General features: G+C 33.1%; 1 protein-coding gene across 6 annotated transcripts in view; it reads left to right on the plus strand.

Moving 5' to 3' along the window:
- Positions 1-21,023, plus strand: part of ZNF638 (zinc finger protein 638) — a 107,685-nt gene that overhangs the window by 70,233 nt on the left and 16,429 nt on the right. For all 6 annotated transcript variants that reach the window (XM_081156943.1, XM_081156939.1, XM_081156940.1 and 3 more), the window contains 12 exons: positions 3,711-3,763; positions 3,982-4,034; positions 7,485-7,535; positions 9,642-9,713; positions 11,039-11,125; positions 11,378-11,446; positions 11,826-11,866; positions 13,621-13,752; positions 15,303-15,431; positions 16,885-16,926; positions 17,121-17,255; positions 19,157-19,282. In XM_081156943.1, the coding sequence (XP_081013069.1) occupies positions 3,711-3,763; positions 3,982-4,034; positions 7,485-7,535; positions 9,642-9,713; positions 11,039-11,125; positions 11,378-11,446; positions 11,826-11,866; positions 13,621-13,752; positions 15,303-15,431; positions 16,885-16,926; positions 17,121-17,255; positions 19,157-19,282 (990 nt within the window). The remainder of the gene's footprint in view (positions 1-3,710; positions 3,764-3,981; positions 4,035-7,484; positions 7,536-9,641; positions 9,714-11,038; positions 11,126-11,377; positions 11,447-11,825; positions 11,867-13,620; positions 13,753-15,302; positions 15,432-16,884; positions 16,927-17,120; positions 17,256-19,156; positions 19,283-21,023) is intronic.

Below are 21,023 nucleotides of genomic sequence, written 5' to 3' on the forward strand. Positions count from 1 at the left end.
CCATAACAGGAAATCTTCAGGTAGGTGGTCCATGTCTGGTACAGCAACTCCATAATCTTTGGGAACCCAGCCTTTTTGTTTCTCTCCTCCACTATCTTTAGCGTGTGCTTTTCATCCTCAGTTGTAAGATGGTTGCTGTACCTTCTGGCATTGTTTCTGTCTTCTAAGCAGGAAAAAAAGGAATAAAAATCAAGAGCAAAATAGATTTTCATTTTTATTTTCTTTCTTTGTTTCTGGGAATGATGAGTGACTTTTAACCCACACTTGATTTACAGAACTGTGACACACAGTCACCTCTGGTTGCAGAGGTTAAGGGGATGCAGAATTAAATGCATAATTTAATAACTTAAACTTTATCCTGTAGACAGTTAAATATTATTTGAGTAGAGATATGACATAATGGATAGATTAGATTTATCTGGAAGAATAAATTAGCGGATAGTGGGGCAAATGACACTGAATGCAAAAAAAGCTTAGCAGATTGATGAAAGGGGAGAAGAGAAACACTCAAGTCCAGACCACTCATGTAGTCATCAGCCTATTGTGATAACAGAACAGTTTTAGGTAGGCCTGGAGAATAGAAAGGAGAAACATTGTACCAGTGACTTTTGAGCAAGACCTGGCTGATCATTAAATTTGGAGAACTGGGGAGAAAGGTCAGTCCTTCATTCTGAAAAGTTCACTCTGGGAAAATAGATGAGTAAGGATACATTTAAAGCCTTAGAGTATTTCAAATAGATTAAAATAATTCTCTTGGATGAATTTTGATGGGGTTGGTAAGGTAGCAATATAAGTCCCAAGCCCAACCATATTTACTATCTTGATTTTAATAAAATGCATAGTGGAAAGTATAAGCGTTGGAAACTAGAAAACAAGCCCCATCTACCTTTCAGAAACAGTGAAGGAGCCTTAGAAGGCTAACTTGAGATTCCTTGTTGTGATAAAGTATCAGATGGTTTAGGGATTGACTGGGGGGGACCCCCAACAACACTCCAGTTATGGCTTCTTCAGGTTGGAAGTATATGGATATAATCTTTTCAGCCTGTTAAACCATAGGGGGCAACATCAAGTTTTCCTGCCAGAGCAAGTCCAAAAGAGGCTGGAAACCCAAACTAGGAAAGAGAAGGGCAGTGCTACAGCTTTCTTGGTCCAGATCATAATTTTGACATGAAGTCAAAACCAAGAAAAAACTTTAGTGCCTGCATTTGATGTTTCATATTGTAACTGCCTTTGACTGTGGCAGTGATTCACAGAACATTCTCTCCATTTTGCTGCTTCTTGGAATCAATAAAGAAGGGTTACAGAACAGGGAGAAATTTCCTACATTCCTGTATTTAAACCCATAGGATTAAAGTATGGGTCTACACACACTGACAGAAACTCAGGTACCTTGTTCTTTAATTATAAGCCAGCCTAGACGTCAGTGATTCTTGTCCTTTTTTTTTTTTTTAGCTATTCTCTGCAGTACCACTATCAATACAATGAAAGCAAGCATTCTTTTTTTCCAGAGAAATGGGCACATGGCCATACTCACAAAATTTTCCTTAAAGAAGCAGGAGCCCTCGATTTAGAAAATGTAATCACATTTCCCAAAAAACAACAAACAAACCTTTGCAATTATGAAATAGTGCTACAGCTTAACCCTCAGCAAAAAACACACACAAACCTCAAGACTTAAAATTTTAATTTAGTGTTTTCAGCAGAATTCATGGGGACTTTATATCCAAAACCTAAAACAGTCACCTAAGGTCCAAGATTTCATGGAAACGAAAAACAATGCTGGGGAGCAATGAGCACTGGTTTGAGCGTTATGGAAAATCTAGAGAGTAACAAGGAGATAAAACCAAAAAGATACAATCAGAATTCAGATGAGAGTTCAATTTCATTTGAATCAAAAGCTATTTTTAAACATCGGTTGAGTGTCAGTCATTGTGGTATCTGCAGATAATGCAGTGGTGAACGAAACAGATGTGCTTCCAACCTTCTTGGAGGTTAGTCTATTTAGAAGGTTAAAGATCCTAAAATGATGAAAAGGAAAGACATGGATACATGTTAGGAGAACCAGACTGCATTTAATTGTAATTACGGAAAGAGGATACCACTTAAATACTGGTTAAGATTTTAAATTTCATACTTATGGAGGGGCAACCTACATTGGTCCAGCCAGAAACAGTATAACTATAAAAAGGAATAGTCTAGCCTTAAGTAGCAGAGGAACACATTTTCAAGGTTGATTGGGAAGAAGATTGATTCATTGTAGTTCTGTACATCTATATCAAGTCAAATTCTACGTTGTGTGCTAGGACAGTATTCTCAGACATGCATGGGTTTATAAAGTATTTCATCTATATATCTTCCCTGAAATATTATTATAAAAATAACATTAAGAAATAGAGAAGTTATTATGTAAAATGGTTGGTAATGAGCAATGAAACCATTTAAGCAATAAAATTGAAATAAGCATATATTTATAAAATAACATTGCAAAAAATGTTACTTAAAATGACAAAAAATTTTTTTGCCTTAAATGTATCATCAAAAATTGGTATGTAAGGACTAAAATTTTAAATTTATATGGAAGAAATCTGTAGTTTCAAAATTCTCTAAAAATGGAAAATAACCACCAATAGAATTAAAAAGTAGGAGGATGAATATCTTCTAACTCACTGGGGTGAGGGAAGTGATTGGCATAAAATCCCACACAGCAAAAAGAAATGGCAAGGATGCCCAAAAAGAACAGAAAATGTACACATAACATGACAATTATTATGAAGTTCAGATCAATTTAACATATATTTACTGAATGTTCACTAACTGCCAAGCACAATTTTAGGTATTGGAGATAGTAGTTAACAAAGTCCCTGTTCTCACCGAGTTTAACTTCAAGGGGTAGGGAAAGGAAGACCAAAAGAAAATGAAAAATGTATACATATTATGTCTGTTAGCAGCAAGTATGGAGAAAATAGAAAAGGGGAGTAGAAGTTCTCTTGTTGGGGAATGAGGCACTGTGCAGCTTTCAGTAAGGTAGTTATGAAAGAGCAAACACCTGAAGAAGGTGCGAGAGTACGCCATTCCCTGGGTTGAGAGTGTTACAGAAAGCGAACAGCAACTGTGAGAGTCATTTGAGATCCACTCATATGCAGCTTGCTTGAGGAGGATAGAGGGTGCTTGGGGTTGGAAGTAGAGAAGCATAGGAGGAGGAGGTATGTAGTGATTTGGGCCTCAGGATGGGTGGACCATGTGGTGTAAACTCTAGGGTATTGTAAGTATTGGCTTTTCCTCTGAGTGTGATGAAAGGTCTTTAGGAACAGCAAGATCTGTACTGAGAATAGAGTGGGAAGTGGGTGGGTAAAAAGGCAAGGACAAGCAGACTGTTAATGAGGCTTTTGTAGTCAAAGCAAAAGATGCTGGAAGATTGGATCACTGTGATAGCAGTTAGACATCTAAAATGTCATAGTACTATTTGAAATGTTTTTAAAAGATAGTGATAAGATGCAGATGAGTGGTAAAAGGTAGGATGAAAATTATGCCATATTGATCACAGATTGAAGGAAATATTTTTTATCTGTAAATAGATAAAGATAATATGCATTTATGCTTTAGGATAGGAAGATTTTTAATTTTTTTGAAGTTCTTTATGTTTATTTTCTAAAGCTTTTTATAACTGAGAAAGAAACTAAATTTTTCTTTAAAATATTCTTCCTTCATAGAACAAAGAGGTGAAGAAAAAGATAGCAGATTCAAAGAAAACATCTACTTTAAAGTAAGTGATTTGCATGATTTCATATGTGAAAATGAATGTGCATGTGAATTAAAATTTTTCTGTTTTTACAACTACATTTTTAATGTTTTATCACTCTGACTCCAGCTTAAATTGGATAGTGTTTAAATTGAATTATTTTAAACTTTTTTAGATTTAAGCTTTACATCTCTCTACAAGTTTTAAAACAGAATTTACTAAATTTTTCTTCTTTTAAATAGAAAAGACACAGATGCTTCCAAAGCTGTTGAAACTGTGACTTCAGCTTCTACTAGTAAGTTGTTACTTTTAATACTCCTTCTCCAAATGAGTATATTTTGTCAATTTACTAGAAACTTCTTGCAAGATGATGTTAGGAAAACATTTATTGTGCTTTAGTAGTAGGGACCCAATTGGCTCTTATATTAAGCTATTTACTACTATGTAGTTAAGGGTCCTCTTCTGGAATACCTGTCACAATTCTGTAGTTAATAGCTATTTACATTAGTTTTGCAGTACCTCTCTTTATCCCTCCCAATAAACCCACAAGTCAAAACATAAAGTATGTTAAAGATTGCTTGTCTGGCCCCCTTTGTTGTTGAAAGAGCCAAAGTAAACAAAGACTAAACAGAAATAGATATTGTACTCATGTGGTTAAAGTTGTTTCTTTACACACAGGAAAGCATTTCAGACGTTTATTATGAGTCTAGCTAAATGAATTGTTCATGCAATTTTAATCCAGTTAGGATTTGTAAGGTGGAGACAAGTTATTGCCAAATTATACACTCTTGAGTCTAGTAAGAATAAACGGCTTGGTAGTGAAGGATAAGACACAAAAGCTAAAATGAAGTAGACATAAAATGTATTCAGAATGTTAAATTGTGTTTTATATGTTCTCTTTTGGAAGGATAGGTGTATAGTGTGTTCTGGATTTCTATTCAGAACAGATGAGTTAGTTTTTGGAAAATTAATATTTAGGTGACTGGAAAATCGGGTTTTATAAAATCTTATTTTTTCCGTAATGTTTAGTTGGATAGTATACTGAAGTTACTGGAAATTAGTGAAGGTGACTATGGATGGCTTCTGGAGGGCATTAAATTTTGACTAAAGTTTTAAATGTGAATGTGTAAACAGATAATATATAGGGGCAGAAGATATACTTCAGTTAGAGAGATCACATAACAAAGGTAACAGAATTGAGGAATCACTGTATAGAAGGCCTTGAAGATTCATGCCAGGAAGTTTTAAAATTTGATGCCATTAAAAATGTAAGCTGCAATTTCTATAATATCCTTGAAAAGATAAAATAGAGATAGAGAACAGATTAGTGGTGTCAAGGGTTGGAGGGGAGGGAGGGAGGTGGCTGTTGCTATAATGGGTAGTAGGAAAGGTCCTTGTGATAGAACTGTATCTTGACTGCTGGTAACAGTAATTTACAAATATATGATAAAATTTCCTAAAACTAAATATGCGTTAAATTAGTGCATGTAAAATTGGGGAAACATGGATAATGGTAGATTGTATCAATTTCTTGTTTGTTATATTGTACTATAGTTATTCAAAATATTACCATTAGTGAAACTGAGTGAAGGTTATATGGGATCTCTCCTAATTATTTCTTAAAATTCTATGTGAATTTACAGTTTTCTCAAAATTAAGAGTTAAAGTTTTGTAAATGCTGATAAAGATATCATAGTAAATTAAAACTGTAGCCCGGCCGGTGTTGCTTAGTGGTTGAGCATCGGCCCATGAACCAAGAGGTCAGTGGTTCGGTTCCCTGTCAGGGCACATGCCTGGTTTTTGGGCTCAATGTAGGGGGTGTGCTGGAGACAGCTGATTGATCTCTCTCTCATCAATGTTTCTATCTCTCTATCCCTCTCCCTTCCTCTCTCAAATCAATAAAAAATATTTTTTAAAACACTGTAGAATAATTTCATATATTAATATATTGATACAACATTTTTAAGTAAAATATTAGCACATATTGTCTGGGAGCACATTAAGGAATAATATACTGTGCCCAAGAGGGGCCATATCAGAAATATAAAGATGTTTCATAATTAGGCAATGTGTTCATTCAGTTTAACATATTAGAGGAAGATAAATGCTGCAAAAAATATTTAGTAAAGTTTAACATTCATTCCTAGCATTAAAAAAAGTTCTTAAAGTAGATAACTACCCTCTTAATATGATAGTGTGTTTGTGTATTTTATACTTTTATTCCTATACACAGAAACATATATACATATATCAAGTCAAAAGCCAGCATATGCTTAATAATGAAACAGTAGAGTGTTCCCATTAAGGTTGGCAACAAAACAAGGAATGCTCATCACTCTTTGAGTTTACATAAATATTATTCTAAATATAATAGCCAGTAGCCAGTGCACTCTAGGTCGAGAGGCATAAAAATTGGAAAGCAAGATACATCATAATTATTTGAAAATATGTATGTATGTACGGCAAATCCAAGATAATTATTACAGTGCTGTTAAATATAGTCATCTTAATTCTCTAAATAAAAAAAGCTTTTAGTTGCTTTATTATATAAGAAGAATAACAACTTACATGTAATTTAATAAAATATTCCATGTATTCCATTTATAATAATAAAAAAGGTAAAAGCTATGAAAACTTTAAAATACTAAGAGGCATAAAATAAAATGAGAAATTAAAGGAAAAAATGGCTCATTTTTAGATAGAAAGCCTGCATTAGAATCTGCCTTTTTTTCATGTATTAAAACATAAATATTATGAACCTAGTAAAATACCAATAAGATTTTTTTAAAACATGTAAGCTGATTATAAGCTGATACTTTTATATATAAAAAATTTATTTAGAATAGTCAGAGTTATACAAAGGACAGGTAATTAGGATGGACCAGCACTAACAGATATTAAAATATATTATAAAATTAAAGATTCAGAATAGTTTCATATAGTTGGGTTAACAGAAGATCAGTAAGACAGAAGAAATATTCCCTAAAACATGGAATATCAGTGAATCATTATGGTAATGGTTCAAGTTAGTGGGAAAAAGATCAGTTATTCATTAACTATCTACTTTTTATAAATAAAGAACTTATACTGTCAATTACAGATGGGTCAGATTTAATGTTATATATAAGATGCTAAAGTACTGAAAGAAAATGTAGGTTTTTTTGTTTTAAATTTCAAAGTGAGGAACGTCCTTCCTCTATTAGGGAGACATTTGACTGCATAAAAAGTATTTTTTTAATAAGTATTTTGTATAACTTTAAAAAATATATATTACCTGTGTGATATAAACTAACCTTCCTAATATATAAAGAGCTCTAATAAATAATAAGAAAAACTTCAACAACCCAAAAGATAAATTGGTAGATATAGGCAAATCATAGAGATGAATTACACACATGAAAATTAACACTTTACTCATAATTAAAGCAACAAAAATTGTCATACCAGTTTCTATCTCAGATTGGAGTGATTATTAACTTCTTTTACATACTATATTTGTGTGGAAATGGGGAAGCCCTTTCTGGAGGACAATTTAATGTTAATTGTTAAACTTTAAATCTATGCCTTTATTTCAGTAAGTTTGTGTCTAAGAATTTACCTACAGTTCCAAGTGTATACAAAGATGAGTATAGGGATGTTTCTTGCAGTATTTTTCAAAATCATTGCCAGGTTAGCTCTTTCCTAAATCTTATTTGTAGCGTATTATTTGTAATGTATTATTGATATATTTTTCTTGTTATTTTAGCCAAAACTGGACAAGCCAAGACATCTGTAGCCAAAGTGAATAAATCTTCAGGTATTTTTTTAAATTAAGATTCTAGATATATTAGTGTTAAATCATTTAAGAAGGATATAGCAGTAGTGTTGGATTTCATGTGAAATAGTAGGTGCTGAGTGTATACTAATCTTTGAAATTTATAGTCATCTAGAAATTCTGAGGAAGGAGATTTAGTAGATAATGCTCTTTCCTTGCAGTAATTATGAAAATAAGATAATTTGAGAAACTATTTCTCATGATGGGTATCAGAGATATTTCCCTCTTTTTTATTGAGGTCTTCTCTCTGTTTACTTTCTTTTACAAAAAATAGTCCAGATAAATTTACTGCAAATTATATTCTCTTTGCAGTTTTTATGAGCTATCGTGGGTTTTAAAATAATTTTTAATTTTTTTCTCTTTCCCCTAGCATTATCTTTCTTTCTATTTTCCCTCCCATTTCTGCTAAATGCCAGTTAATTGAGTGGATAGAGGTCAGTGTATTAAACTCTTCACTCTAATGGTAGAAAGGAAAGGAAGCAGCATTGGACTGGCACATATTCGTGGCAGAGCTAGAATGTTCATATAATAGTTTCTTAGAAGCAGTAATCTGAGGGTATCAGGGATGGCTAGAAAACTTGTTTTGAAGATGCATTTATTTAGCAAACAGCTTGATATTACTTTGATAATAATTTTATGTAAGTCACTGCTGGAGATTTGGGTGAGTAGGAGCTAAAGCTCCTTTCAACTGTTGGAAATTAATTTTAGATATTTTTTCCTTACATTCTGCTCTCCTTTAGTAGTAGTAAACTGAATTGACTTGTAGTAACCAAGATATATGAAAGAAATAATTTAAGGGCTCATTAGGGCTCAGGTTACTGCAATGTGACACAAAACTTTTCAATGACTAGTTAAGTGACAATTTATAATGATCGGTATTGCTCTTTTTGAGCAAAGATTAGGTCTGTCTTTGATTATAAAGGGTGGATTTGTAAACTATTTTCAGTTGATTGTTGTGGATGTCAAGAATTCTTTTCCTTTGTATAACTTTTCTAAGCATGATCATATTCTCACAGGGCTCTGTTAGATAATTATGGCAGTTACCACCCTTGTTTATAAATGGGGAAACATGCACAGAAAATTGGTTAATGCTCCACATCTTCACAACTTAACTTGGAATTCAACTTGGAGCTCCTGACTTCTGATCTGGGCTTTTTCCTCATATTACCTTGCTAGTTGTTATGAATCCTAATTTTCAGAGCTAAGCCTCCTGTTGTTCTCTGAATAGAAAGGATTTTGACTCTGTGGTGATCTTTTCAGTGACCCTTTGATAATCATAGTCTTTATAAACAACATCATTCTGGAAAAGAATCAACAGTAATAGATGCATATGTAAAAAGAAAGGTCAGAGCAATGTAAGTACTCCTGTTCAGATAGCGCCCACTAGGAATTAGTCAAAGTAATCTTTTTGTGGCGTGACCATGATGTAGGTGTTCTTTAATGCTTTTCAATCAACTGGGGGCCAAGGAAGCATGAACAAGGAGGCCCTAAATATAATTGCTTTTGGAACCATTAAAAGCTACCTGGGACTATTTTTTATACCCTTGCAGCTAGTAATTTTGCTTAAAGTTGATCCACACATTCAGAGATTTATTTAACTTCCCTGAATGCTATTTTTATATACTCGAGTTCTTGCTTCAGTGGTGTTTTTCTTCCTGAAAGTATTATTATCATTGCTAGATTTAAAAAATGGCCTGTGTTGCCCTGGCCTGGCAACTCAGTTGGTTGGAGCATTGTACACCAAAAGGTTGCTGGTTTGATTCCTGGTCGGGGCACATACCTAGATTGTGGGTTCAATCCCTGGTGGGGACACCTATGGGAAGCAGCTGATCAATGTCTCTTTCACATCAATGTTTCTCACTTTCCCTTCCTCTCTCTCTAAAAAAACCCAGTCAGTTAAAAAACAACAACAACATATCCTTAGGTGAGGTTTTTTTAAAAATGGCTATGCACCCAAAGGTGATAGCATTTTGTGTTTTGATTAAAACATAGCCTACTGCTCTTATATTTGTTCTTTGTGAGGTTCTTTGGGGATTGTTGATAGTAGTTAAATAAACCAGTTTTGACTACTACTTTTTTGTGATTTAGGGAAATCAACAGGTTCTGTTAAATCTGTGGTAACAGTAGCTGCTAAAGGTAATAAAGCTTCAATCAAAACAGGTAAGACTTTCGGGAGGGAGAGGTGTTATTAAGTATGTTCTTTTTGCAGTTGACATTCAACGTTGTATTAGTTTCAGATTTACAGCATAGTGGGTAGATACTTATATAACTTACAAAGCGATCCCCCCAGTAAGTCTAGTACCCACCTGACACCATACATAGTAATTAAAATATTATTGACTATATTCCCTACTTCAAACTGTATTTTATTTTATTTTTTTTAATTAAATTTATTGGAGTGACATTGGTTCACACAACCATACAGGTTTCAATTGTACAACACAATAAAACATCACCTGCACATTGTATCATGTACCCATCACCCCAAGCAAAGTCTCTTTCTGCCCCCATTTTAAGTATATTCTTAATCTGCCTTAAAGAATATAATACAGTGATATCAAAGAACACAGATAATAGTCTGGTGAAGGCCTGGGGTGGGGCAGGACCTGGGAAGAGGGGGGGAAGGGAAGGAAGTTGGGAGATGTCTGTAATACTGTCAACAATAAAACAAACAAATTTTAAATTTATATAATTTGTAGTGCCTAATAACATCTTGAAAAGTTTAGTAGATACTTCTTTGATATTTAAAACCTAAACATATAGGACTTTACATTTTTGGTACTTTGGCCTTTGACATTACCTACCATTGTAGACATGTTTTTGTGTTGAAACATTTCTGACAGCTGTACAGGGTGGGGGTGAGTATGTGAAACAGTTTATTCTTGTATCATTTATTAATTATTGTATTGTTTTCCAAAGGGACAACTGTAAACCTACTTTTGCCTCGCCCTGTATTATCGCAGGCTGCCCTGCCATTCCCCCCTACAAATTGTATACTCATTGTTTCCTTATTTTTTTAGAGCAGTCACTTCATATTACCTTCCCTAGCTTGTACAGTTCTGGTGTTTGCTACTGTAAAGATTTTTTTCTTTACATAAGAATGTATTTTCTTTATAAAGAAATGGAATGCTTTTTAAATAAATGTAACATGTTTAACATAATCTGTTTATTTTTCCAATAGACTAATGCAAAGAACCTTTGTAGCAATTATAAATTATGATTTTTGTGTGTGTGATTATAATGTGCTTCTGTCACCTGAGGGTTAAATTTGTGTCTCACTAATGGCCATCAACAAAAATTGTATCTCAGTTTAAGTTTGCTTTAAGTCTTATTGGTAAACAGATAGTGAAAATAAATGGAAATATATAGAAAAGAACTGCTTTTATAATAAAGTTTGCACTACTTATTTACTAATATGTTAGTATGAAACATACTAAATAACCAAACAGACCCTTAGAATAATGGTTCAATTTTGCTTTTGACAGCAAAATCCAGTGGAAAGAAGTCTCTAGAAGTCAAAAAGGCTGGCATTGTCAAAAACAAAGATGCCAGTAAACCTGTGACTGTATCAGGTAACCTTGAAATACTGTCATTTAGATCCTCTTGGTGTACATTCAAGGTGTATTTTGAAATTGTTGCATAAAAATCTTAAAGGGGATTGTTTCGTTTTCAAAGAGAAACTTGTATTAGCTTTGACTTAAATTAGGTCATCCTAAAGAGAGTTGGAGTGACAAAATAAATTAGCTTAAGTTCCTTTTTAGATTCATTAGTTTAATTATATTAGTGTGTTTTTCTAGACTATTAAAGCAGACTGTTTCATGCAGAAAACTCTGAAATAAAGACCAGCATGGAAGTCAAAGCCACTGAAAATAGTGCTAAAGCAACTGTTTCAGGTAGGCCAATAGAAATTTTATTTTGTTCTCTTATTCTAAAGATAGAAAATTAAAATTTTAAGAAAATAAAGTATTTTTTTGTGTTGTGTTTGTTTGTTTGTATGTATATATGTATATTTTTAAATACCAGGGTCATAACCTAAGTGAAATTAAGAATATTAAGATTCAGATGTTCACCCTGTCTCTTGATTATTCTGAAATTTTGTTCTTGGGATAAAACTAAATATATTATTTAAAAGCCGTGGTTAATTCTGTACTACTTCCTACTTCTGTGCTCTTTTGTCAGTTGTATATATTTTTCTTGTAGTTACTATTTAATACATTGTTGCATCTTGATAAATAAAATATATGTGCATGAATTCTTGTTTTGTGTTTTAAGAAGCTGCTTTGGTGGTCACAGAAAATGAAACAGTTAACAAGGTCAGTTTTTATATTTTGCTTATTTTTTTAAAGCTTAAGAAATTTTGATGAAACATACTTTCTTTTACTATAAACCTATGTAGAAAATGTACAGGATTTGGCACGGTGAAAAATCCCAGTTATTTTTTTACTTTAAAAATATGGTTTGAATTAAAAAGCCTTGAGCTGCAGAGTAAGTCCCAAAAATTTAGGAACAGAATATCAGTAAGTGTACATGTTTATGAGGATTACTTTTCACTGAGAATAAAACGTTAGGCCAAAATGGTGTTTTTTTAAAAAAATATATCTTTATTGATTTCAAAGAGAGGAAAGGAGAGGGAGAGAGAGAGACAGAAACATCAATGATGAGAGAGTTATTGATCGGCTGCCTAGCCCGCAACCTGGGCATGTGCCCTGACCGGAATCGAACCCCGATCGCCTGGATCCTAGGTCGACGTTCAACCACTGAGCCACGCCCGGCAGGGCCAAAATGGTGTTTTGAGTAAACAAGTTGTCAAAATAGAACCAATGGAATTTTATGAAATCCTTTTTTCTTTTTAACTAGAGGCAAAGGATAGATATGTTAATATTTTATTATTATTTTGTTAATCCTCACCCGAGGATATTTTTTCCATTGATTTTGGGGGGGCGGAAACGACATCAGTGTGAATGATTGGTTGCCTCCTGCACATGCTCTGACCAGCTGGGACCAACCTGCAACCCAGGTACATGCTCTTGACTGGGAATCGAACCCAAACACCTTTCAGTGCATGGGCTGATGCTCTAACCACGGAGCCACACCAGCCAGGGTGATGTGTTAATATTTAGAATACCAGTAGTTCTTTGTGTTTTTAGAGGAGCAAGTGGGGTATGCAGTTCTATTTGAAGGACATAAAGTCCACTTTATTGTTTTCCTGTGGTTACATCTGTCATTATGAATATATTAAAATCTCAATAATTTAGATTTTATTGGTTAAGATCTTGAGATCATTCAGGTGCTGAACATAAGTTTACTTTTGACTGGTAGATCTGTTCTCCATGTAGTAAGTATTATGTCTTCCTATTTTGTTGTAGGAAGAATATTTTAAAGCACTAATAGAGTATTTTATATTCACATATAAAGCACTTTAGAAGGAACCATTTTTGAACACAGTTGATGTACTAGTTAAAATCATTCTCATCTGGTTTATGAAAATTATAACTTCCTACCTTTTTTTCAAAAGAAAAGTCAGAAGTTGCCAAATTTACTATTGTATACCTTTGGGGATTTCCCCAACATCCACTAAAGGAAATATTGGCGCTGATGAGTCATCTTGATGAATAAAATAGATCTGAGAGAAGAAAATGCAGAAAAGAAAGTATTAACTTTAGTGGGGATTGGGTTATAGGGTAAAGATGCTAAAGACTAGGTAAGCTTTTTTATATTGCCTATGAGTAATTATTTTATTCAGTAAGGTAAAAGGATTTGTAACTAAAAGGAAGAAGTTGTGGTCAGAGGCAGGCAAACTTGTGTTTTTAGACCATTACTGAAAAAGAGAATTAAAGACCTTGACTAGATGACAGGTGGTATGCTAAAATTAGTCTATGTACTTGAAGAGAGGAAATTTGCATTTTGTTTTGGTTTAAATTTGAGGTTCAGACCAGCCTTCGGAATTGATCAGTTTTAGTACTAAATGTAATGTAAATACTTGAATAAAATTATCTGCAGTGTAAGCTTAGGTCATATAAAAGCAGTTAAAGAAATTTTAATGTCAGTTCTTAAATTTGTTTTGAAGGAAACAGAGGAAATGTGTGTGGTACTTGTTTCTAATTTGCCAAATAGAGGATATTCTACAGAAGAAGTTTACAACCTAGTAAAACCATTTGGTGATACAAAGGATATTTTGATTTTATCATCTCATAAAAAGGTAAGAGTTGATAACAGCTGTTCTTCTCTGCAAGCACATTTTGAAAAACATTAAGTTCACAAAAAGTTGAAAAGCAGTACCTCAAAATAAGCTGTTTTAAACTAAGGAATTTTTAAAATATAAAACACAGATAGTTTGCATTATTCTAATGAGACAGTTTTAATGATGGGGAGGAATGGCTTACTAATGTGTCAAAGTTTTGCTCAAAATTTTAGGTTAATAGAAAAATTTCCATTTTTATTATGTTAATATAGGTCTTTAAATGACCTATAAAATTTTGAGAGCACTTTTTTACTAGTATTTCTGCTGTTTTACAAATCATACTCAAAAGGGAAGTAATCATTTTCTGACGCAAACTAATGATGTTATCAGTACGTAGAACAACCTAGGTTTATTTGTATATTTTAAATGTTCTATGATAAGTATGTATCGCTTTTGTAATTTTAAAACAAAAAAAGTATTGTTATGAATTATGGAAGGTATTTTATAGAAGGTGAGATAGATTTCAGGAAAGTTTAAATAGTGGAAACAAGACATTAGATTGGTGGGAAGCAGTGTTCTTACAATAGAAAACAATCGGTGATCACTAGAGATCTTTGAGAATAGAGTAGGATATATGTTTGATGGTAATCAGAGCTGGTGTGCTTAAGAAAACAGGATAGGAGAGGAGGGTTGGTACAAGTGAATTATATGCAATTTCATATTAAAAGTAGATTATTTGTATGGTTGCACAACTTTGTAAATATACTAAAAACCATTTAATTGAACTTAAGTGAATTTAAGTTCACTTAAGTGGGTGAACTTTGATATGTATATCATATTTTAGTACGGCAGTTAAAAAGATTATTTGTAATGTTTAGAGACAGACAAGCATAAAAAGGAATGCATTTTTTTTTAATATAAAAATTTTTCTGTGACAATACATTGAAATAGGAGAAAATTACGGGAATCTGGGAGCAAGTAATTAAAATTAATACATTACATCATATGCCAAAATACATCTATAAGTAGATAGATTAAGTACAAAATAGAAATATAGAAGATCTGGATTATTATCTGTCCATTTTTGATTAGAGCTGAGCAGGAGTATTAACTATTTGGAGATTTAATACTTTCCTTGATATTTCAAAAAGTATCAGATTCAATTATATAAACATTTTAAACATTTGTAAAAGTAACATACAAGCAAAATGGAAATAAGTGAAATATATGTGTAATATGGGAAAGGATTCATATCCACATTATGCTATAAAATATTTAAAATTTCAGTAAGTAGACAAATGACATAAAGATACTTTTTTAAAAGTTACAACTATAAACAAATATATGTTGCCTTTTAGCGTTGCTTTATGAGTTCAGTTATTCATTATTTCTTGCTTATGGTTGTAATATTCTGAATTTATCGGCCTCATGTTTCTGAGGAATGCATTTTTTTAATCTTAAAAATATTTACTAAGTTATTCAATTTATTTGACTCCAAAGTATTAAATCTTTTCAAGAAGAATAACTTAAATAACACATTTTTTCATTCTTATAATTTGTTTTAAAAGGCAATTATAGAAATAAATAAGAAATCTGCAGATTCTATGGTAAAATTTTATACCTGCTTCCCAATGTCAGTGGATGGAAATCAACTCTCTATAAGTATGGCTCCTGAAAACATGAGTGTAAAAGACGAGGTAAATAATACCATCATTTTAATTAAATTTTTATTAGATTTATTGTAGTCTGTTATATGATTTAGTTTTCTTGTTTGGTTCACATTTTCTCTCGGACAGTGAGAAAGCTTCTTCCTGTCCCTCCACAGCCTGCCCTCCCACCTTTTTAGAGTTCCTTCCATCTTAAGGGAATCCTCTTCCTCGTGGATGTTCCATTGGGGAAAAAGTTAACAATTGTCTGTTGAGTATTTGTACTACTGTCTGGACCCTTATCTCTGTCATTATCTGTCATACAAACTAGAATTCAAGAGGTTATCTTTAATTTTTTCTCTCTCATTTCTTACAAACAGTTCGTCACTAGGTCTTGTCTCTTTTAAATTCTAAATATCCCTGGAGTTTGTTCCCTGTTCATCCCATTCACCATTGCTTCACCTCTGAAAACCTCCAAGTAAAGTAGCTCTTTGTATCCTCTACCTTCATTTTTTTTTTAATCCTCACCCAAAGATATGTTTTTCATTGATTCTATAAAGGGGGCGCGGACATCGACTGGGGATCGAACCCAAAACCTGGGTATGTGCCCTGACTGGGAATCAAGCAGCCTCCCTGCTGTGCATGGGACTTCCCTCTCACCAGTTGAGCCACACTGGCCAGGGCTCTATCTCCAGTTTTATTTCTCTGAAAACTTTTCTCCACAAGTCATGAGACTATGACATAAAATTCAAATCTGCTAAAATTTAACTGATTTAGAAACTCTTCATTGTTTCTGTATGGCCTCCTATCAAATGCTAAGAGGCACAAGGCAGAGATGTTAGATAGAATATCTAGAGCAAGGTAGAAATGCATGTAATTTGAAAAAGCCTTCTATTGAGAATCAATGTGATGCAATTGCTGGGATTGTTTTATACACGTCAGTAGTATTGAAGAGAAAAAAATTTAAGAACCGTAGTCTCGTAAGATAAAGTTCCTTTCTTGTACATGTAAGCCTTCCATTAGCTTTGACATTCTTGTCTCATACCACTCTTGGCCTCTTTATAATTTGGCAGCACCAAATTGCTGTACACTTACTACCCTGTGCAGTTGTTTTTTTTTTAATAGCCTACATCTTTGTTCTTCCTCATCCCCTACTTAGCTTAGTTAACTTTTTGTTTTATAATTTGAATTTTCTTACTATCTGCTAAATTAAATCTCTTATTCCTTGTATGAGTTTGAGTGCCCTCCCTAAATGGTACCACATTATTAATCTTTAATGTACTTAGGAGATTAGGATAAATTAGGCGTATGGGTAGGGTGGGACTTACATAACCTATTTAGGAAGAAGGAAAGATTTGGAAGTAATGGAACTTTTGCCAACTCTTCATTTTATGAAACAGTGCTTAATGATTATTCATAAATGTTATTTTATTATAAATCTTGACTAAATATTTGAACGAGAAAGGTCATCTGCCTTCAACCTTATTCCATTTTGTTTTCCTAGGAAGCTATATTTACCGCCTTGATTAAAGAAAATGAGCCAGAGGTGAGTTTTGCATTAAGTGCTTTCCTAGACTTATTTAATTGATAGAAACATTGGTTGTTTATGTGTTCACCTGCTAGAAATTAAAGGAAACCTTAGTACTAATTTTAAAATTAAATTACTGTTAATCTATGTTCTATGTTCGACACTTCAGCTGTGGTTTTCTTTTTCTGTGCTGCCTCTTAAAAAAACTACAGGCAAATATAGATAAAATATACAATCGATTTGTACATCTTGATAATTTGCCAGAAGATGGACTTCAGTGTGTACTTTGTGTTGGACTTCAGTTTGGAAAAGTGGATCACCATATATTCTTAAGTAATAAAAACAAGGTAACAAAGTCCTTCCTATTTTAGCTGTATTGTAGAGAATATAAAACTGAATCCTATATTCTTATGGTCTGCAGCTTTTAATTCAGCTTCTGAACTGAAGCACCTATAAGCAGTATTCAGCCTCTTAGCAGAATTATGGTAGAACACTGTATTTTCTTTGGGCTGTGACAAGAAGGAATAGATGACCTTTCTCTCTCCTAGAACTTCTAGTTTTAAGGGGACATAAAACTTGGACAATGGAGAAAGCTAATATAGTACAAAGAGCATTATTGTATGGGAAGGTTTAGACTTGAGTTCATCTAGCTTTAACCGCCTTTGTACCTTGGCTACGTTGGTTTACATTTTTACTTCTTATTTGTAAAATGAAAGGGTGTTCCCAGTATTTTCTAAAGTCCTCTCCAGCTGTAAAACACATAGAAAGTTAGGTCTCTTTGTTTAGTTATATGGAAGTATAAAATTATCATTCCTTCTATGCTTTGGCTTCTTAAAAGAAATTAACTTTATATTTGCTATGCCCTCTGTGTTTATTATTCAATTCAGATATATGTCCATTAAAAGTAGATTTTGATCAACCTTATATTATCTAGAAAATTAGGGTTTCATATGAAAGTTGGAAATATTTGCTTTATAAAAAGTACCTAATTGACCAACAACTAGTTACTGATTTCTTTGGCTTGCTTCTCACTGATACATAGAACATGGTTGGTATTTTAGAAATAGTGATGTAGGATGGAAGGGCAGTGACAGATGGCATAAGGAATTCTAAACCTTTACTTTACACATCTTTAATTCTCTTGGTTTTAAAAATACCTACCGTCCTTTTTTTTTCTTTTTATTTTATTGTTATTATTTTTTAATATATCTTTATTGATTTCAGAGAGAGGAAAGGAGAGGGAGAGAGAGAAACAGAAACATCAATGATGAGAGAGTCATTGATCAAGCCCACAACCGGGCATGTGCCCTGGCCGGGAATCGAACCCTGATCGCCTGGATCCAGCTGAGCCATGCCTGGCCGGGCCTTTTTTTTTTTCTTTTTTAAAAAAATTGATTTTTAGAGAGAGGAAGGGGGAGAAAGAGAAAGATAGAAACATCGATCCTTTTCCTCACGCATACACCCGGATCAGGGATTGAACCTGCCACCTATTTGTGTACTGGATGTTGCTCGAATCAACTGAGCCACACCAGCCAGGGCCCTGCCATCCTTTTCAGTTTTGCCTTGACTTTGCAACATTTTAAGGATTGTTTTCTCTTGTTTACTTTGAAATAAGGATTAACCTTACCTTTTTAATCATGTTTGAAGTCTGGAAAAATATATATTCATACTTTAAAAAATAAAAAAATATTTTTATTGTAAAATATACGTAACAGAATTTATCATCTAACTATGTTTAAGTGTCAGTTCAGTGTTATTAATCCTATTCACATTGTGCAGTCATCACCACTATCCCTCTTTCCATTAAACAGTAACTCCCCATTCTCCCTCTTCCTAGCTCCTGGCAGCCACCATTCTACCGTTCTGCTTTTGGTCTCTATGAATTTGACTACTCTAGGTACCTCATATAAGCGGAGTCATACAGTATTTGTCCTTTTGTAACTGGCGTATTTCACTTAGCATGATGTCTTCCAACATGTGTTGTAGCATATATAAGAATTTCCTTTTCAGACTGAGTAGTACCCCATCGTATGCATGTGCCACACTTTGTGGATGGACACTTGGGTTGCTGTCACCTTTAGGCTATTGTGAATAATGTTGCTATGAACATGGGTGTACAAATCTGTTCAAGTCCCTGCTTTCAATTTTTTTAGGTGTATACCAAATAGTGAAACTGCTGGATAATATGGTAGTTCTATTTTTAAATTTTTTAGGGCCTTATTCAAACTTTTTTTTATCTTCTCCAAAGGCAATTCTTCAGTTAGATAGTCCTGAATCTGCTCAGTTAATGTACAGCTTTCTGAAACAAAATCCACAGAACATAGGTGACCATGTATTGACCTGTACATTATCTCCAAAGGTGGACTCATTAGAGGTAAGATTTCTTTGTATCAACTTTTGTGCTTTTTGAAGATAAAGAAAGAGTAAAGGTCCTTTTCCCAAAGCTAGATAATGTACACTGAAGGCAATTTCCAGAATTATCCTTGGGCAGTAATCAAACTGGTTGTGAGTTTAGATTCTTTCATTTAAAAATTTGTTTTGCAATCGCTGTTCCAATTTTTATGTTTTATGGAGCAGTATAAATTTGAGAATAAGTTGAGGTAATTTTGAAAAAAATGTGGCATAAAACTTACTTTGGACATATGTGTAGAGTGATTCCATGTTATGTAATAGGATTATCTCCAGAGTGCAGAGACTGCTTTGAATTCATTTTGACTTTGTCCTGGTACAAAGAAGTTTCTTCATCCTTTGACTTAAGTTATATTTATTATAAACTCTCTTCTTGTATAAGAAATAAGATTTTACAGGTTCTGGGCTTATACAGTAATAATACATATGTATGAAAACTATGAATAGTCCACCTTTGAAATTCAAACTCGTGTTTTCTCTTTCTAATAGTTTCATTGTATCTTAGTAGCAGTGGGTAAAGAGTAGGGCTTATATTTGGTGGCTGCATATTTTTTGTTAATCTGCCAAAAATCTTGTGCTAGCTCAAGAAAATGAAAATTCACATAAAAACGTGTTAGGTACTGATACAAGCACAAATTGAGGGAGTAAAGTTTTTAGTCCTTTTTTTCTCAACATTGTATTTTTAAAATTTTGTTTTTATACATTTAAGTTATTGCTTTGTTCAACTAAATTCAGAAATTACATAAAACCTCTGCCTGAATTGATACTTTACTTACCAAACCCTTACTCAGAACCTTATTCTTACAAATGAATAGATTGGAGATCCCATTTGGCTTATTGTGAAAATCTTAGCTACCCCACTAATAAGCTAGCCTTGTGATCTTGAGCATGTCACATAGTGCCTATTAAATCTATTCAATAAGAGATATTTTGGATAGTAGATGCAGGTAGACTGATTTCAAGGTATATAGTCTACGTAATAGTCTATAATTGTCTTTTGTAATAGTCTATGTAAGAATGAAAGCCCTAAACTAGGGAATAGATGATGAAATTGAAGTGATTCCTGCTCCCAGAGGTTTTAAACAATAGTTTTTAATTTACCATGTTTATAATGAATTATAACATCCTTATGTATATTATTCTTTCTTCAAATGGTCCTCCCCTTTTTGTTATATGTAAGTTACTTCTACATGTAGTACTTCAGTCTTTAGTTCTGTAAATATGTTTTCCTGCATATGAAGCACGGAGGCTTAATTCTAAGTACTGAAAACCAAAGTCTGCGTTTTTCGACGTCTTGATTGTGAAGATATTTACTTCAGAATTCAGTAGTAATGGGAGAGGGTCTATAAAGAAGAAAATACATGTCTATAACATGTACACTTGAAGGTGACTTTATTATATTCTCAATCATTTCTCAAAATGATGCTATGTTTTTGTTCATTATTTAGATTATGACTTTCCTATAGAGTTTAGGAATTATTTTTTTGTTGTTGAAAAAAGAAGACTGTCTTCATTGTTTTTCAGTTCATATAACTTACTATTTGTTAAATAGGATCTATTCTCTTCTTGAAGCTAGTCTTCTGACTCCCTGATCTGAATTTATTGCCATTTCTTTGTAAAGCAACCATACATCTTTGATTTTCTTTTTTCTCTTCTGAGTTATTTTTGTTATTTCTTGGATTCTGTATCTCCCACTCTCTTGGATT

This window comes from Miniopterus schreibersii (genome assembly GCF_964146895.1).
Source record: "Miniopterus schreibersii genome assembly, chromosome: 13".
Lineage (NCBI taxonomy): Eukaryota > Metazoa > Chordata > Mammalia > Chiroptera > Miniopteridae > Miniopterus > Miniopterus schreibersii.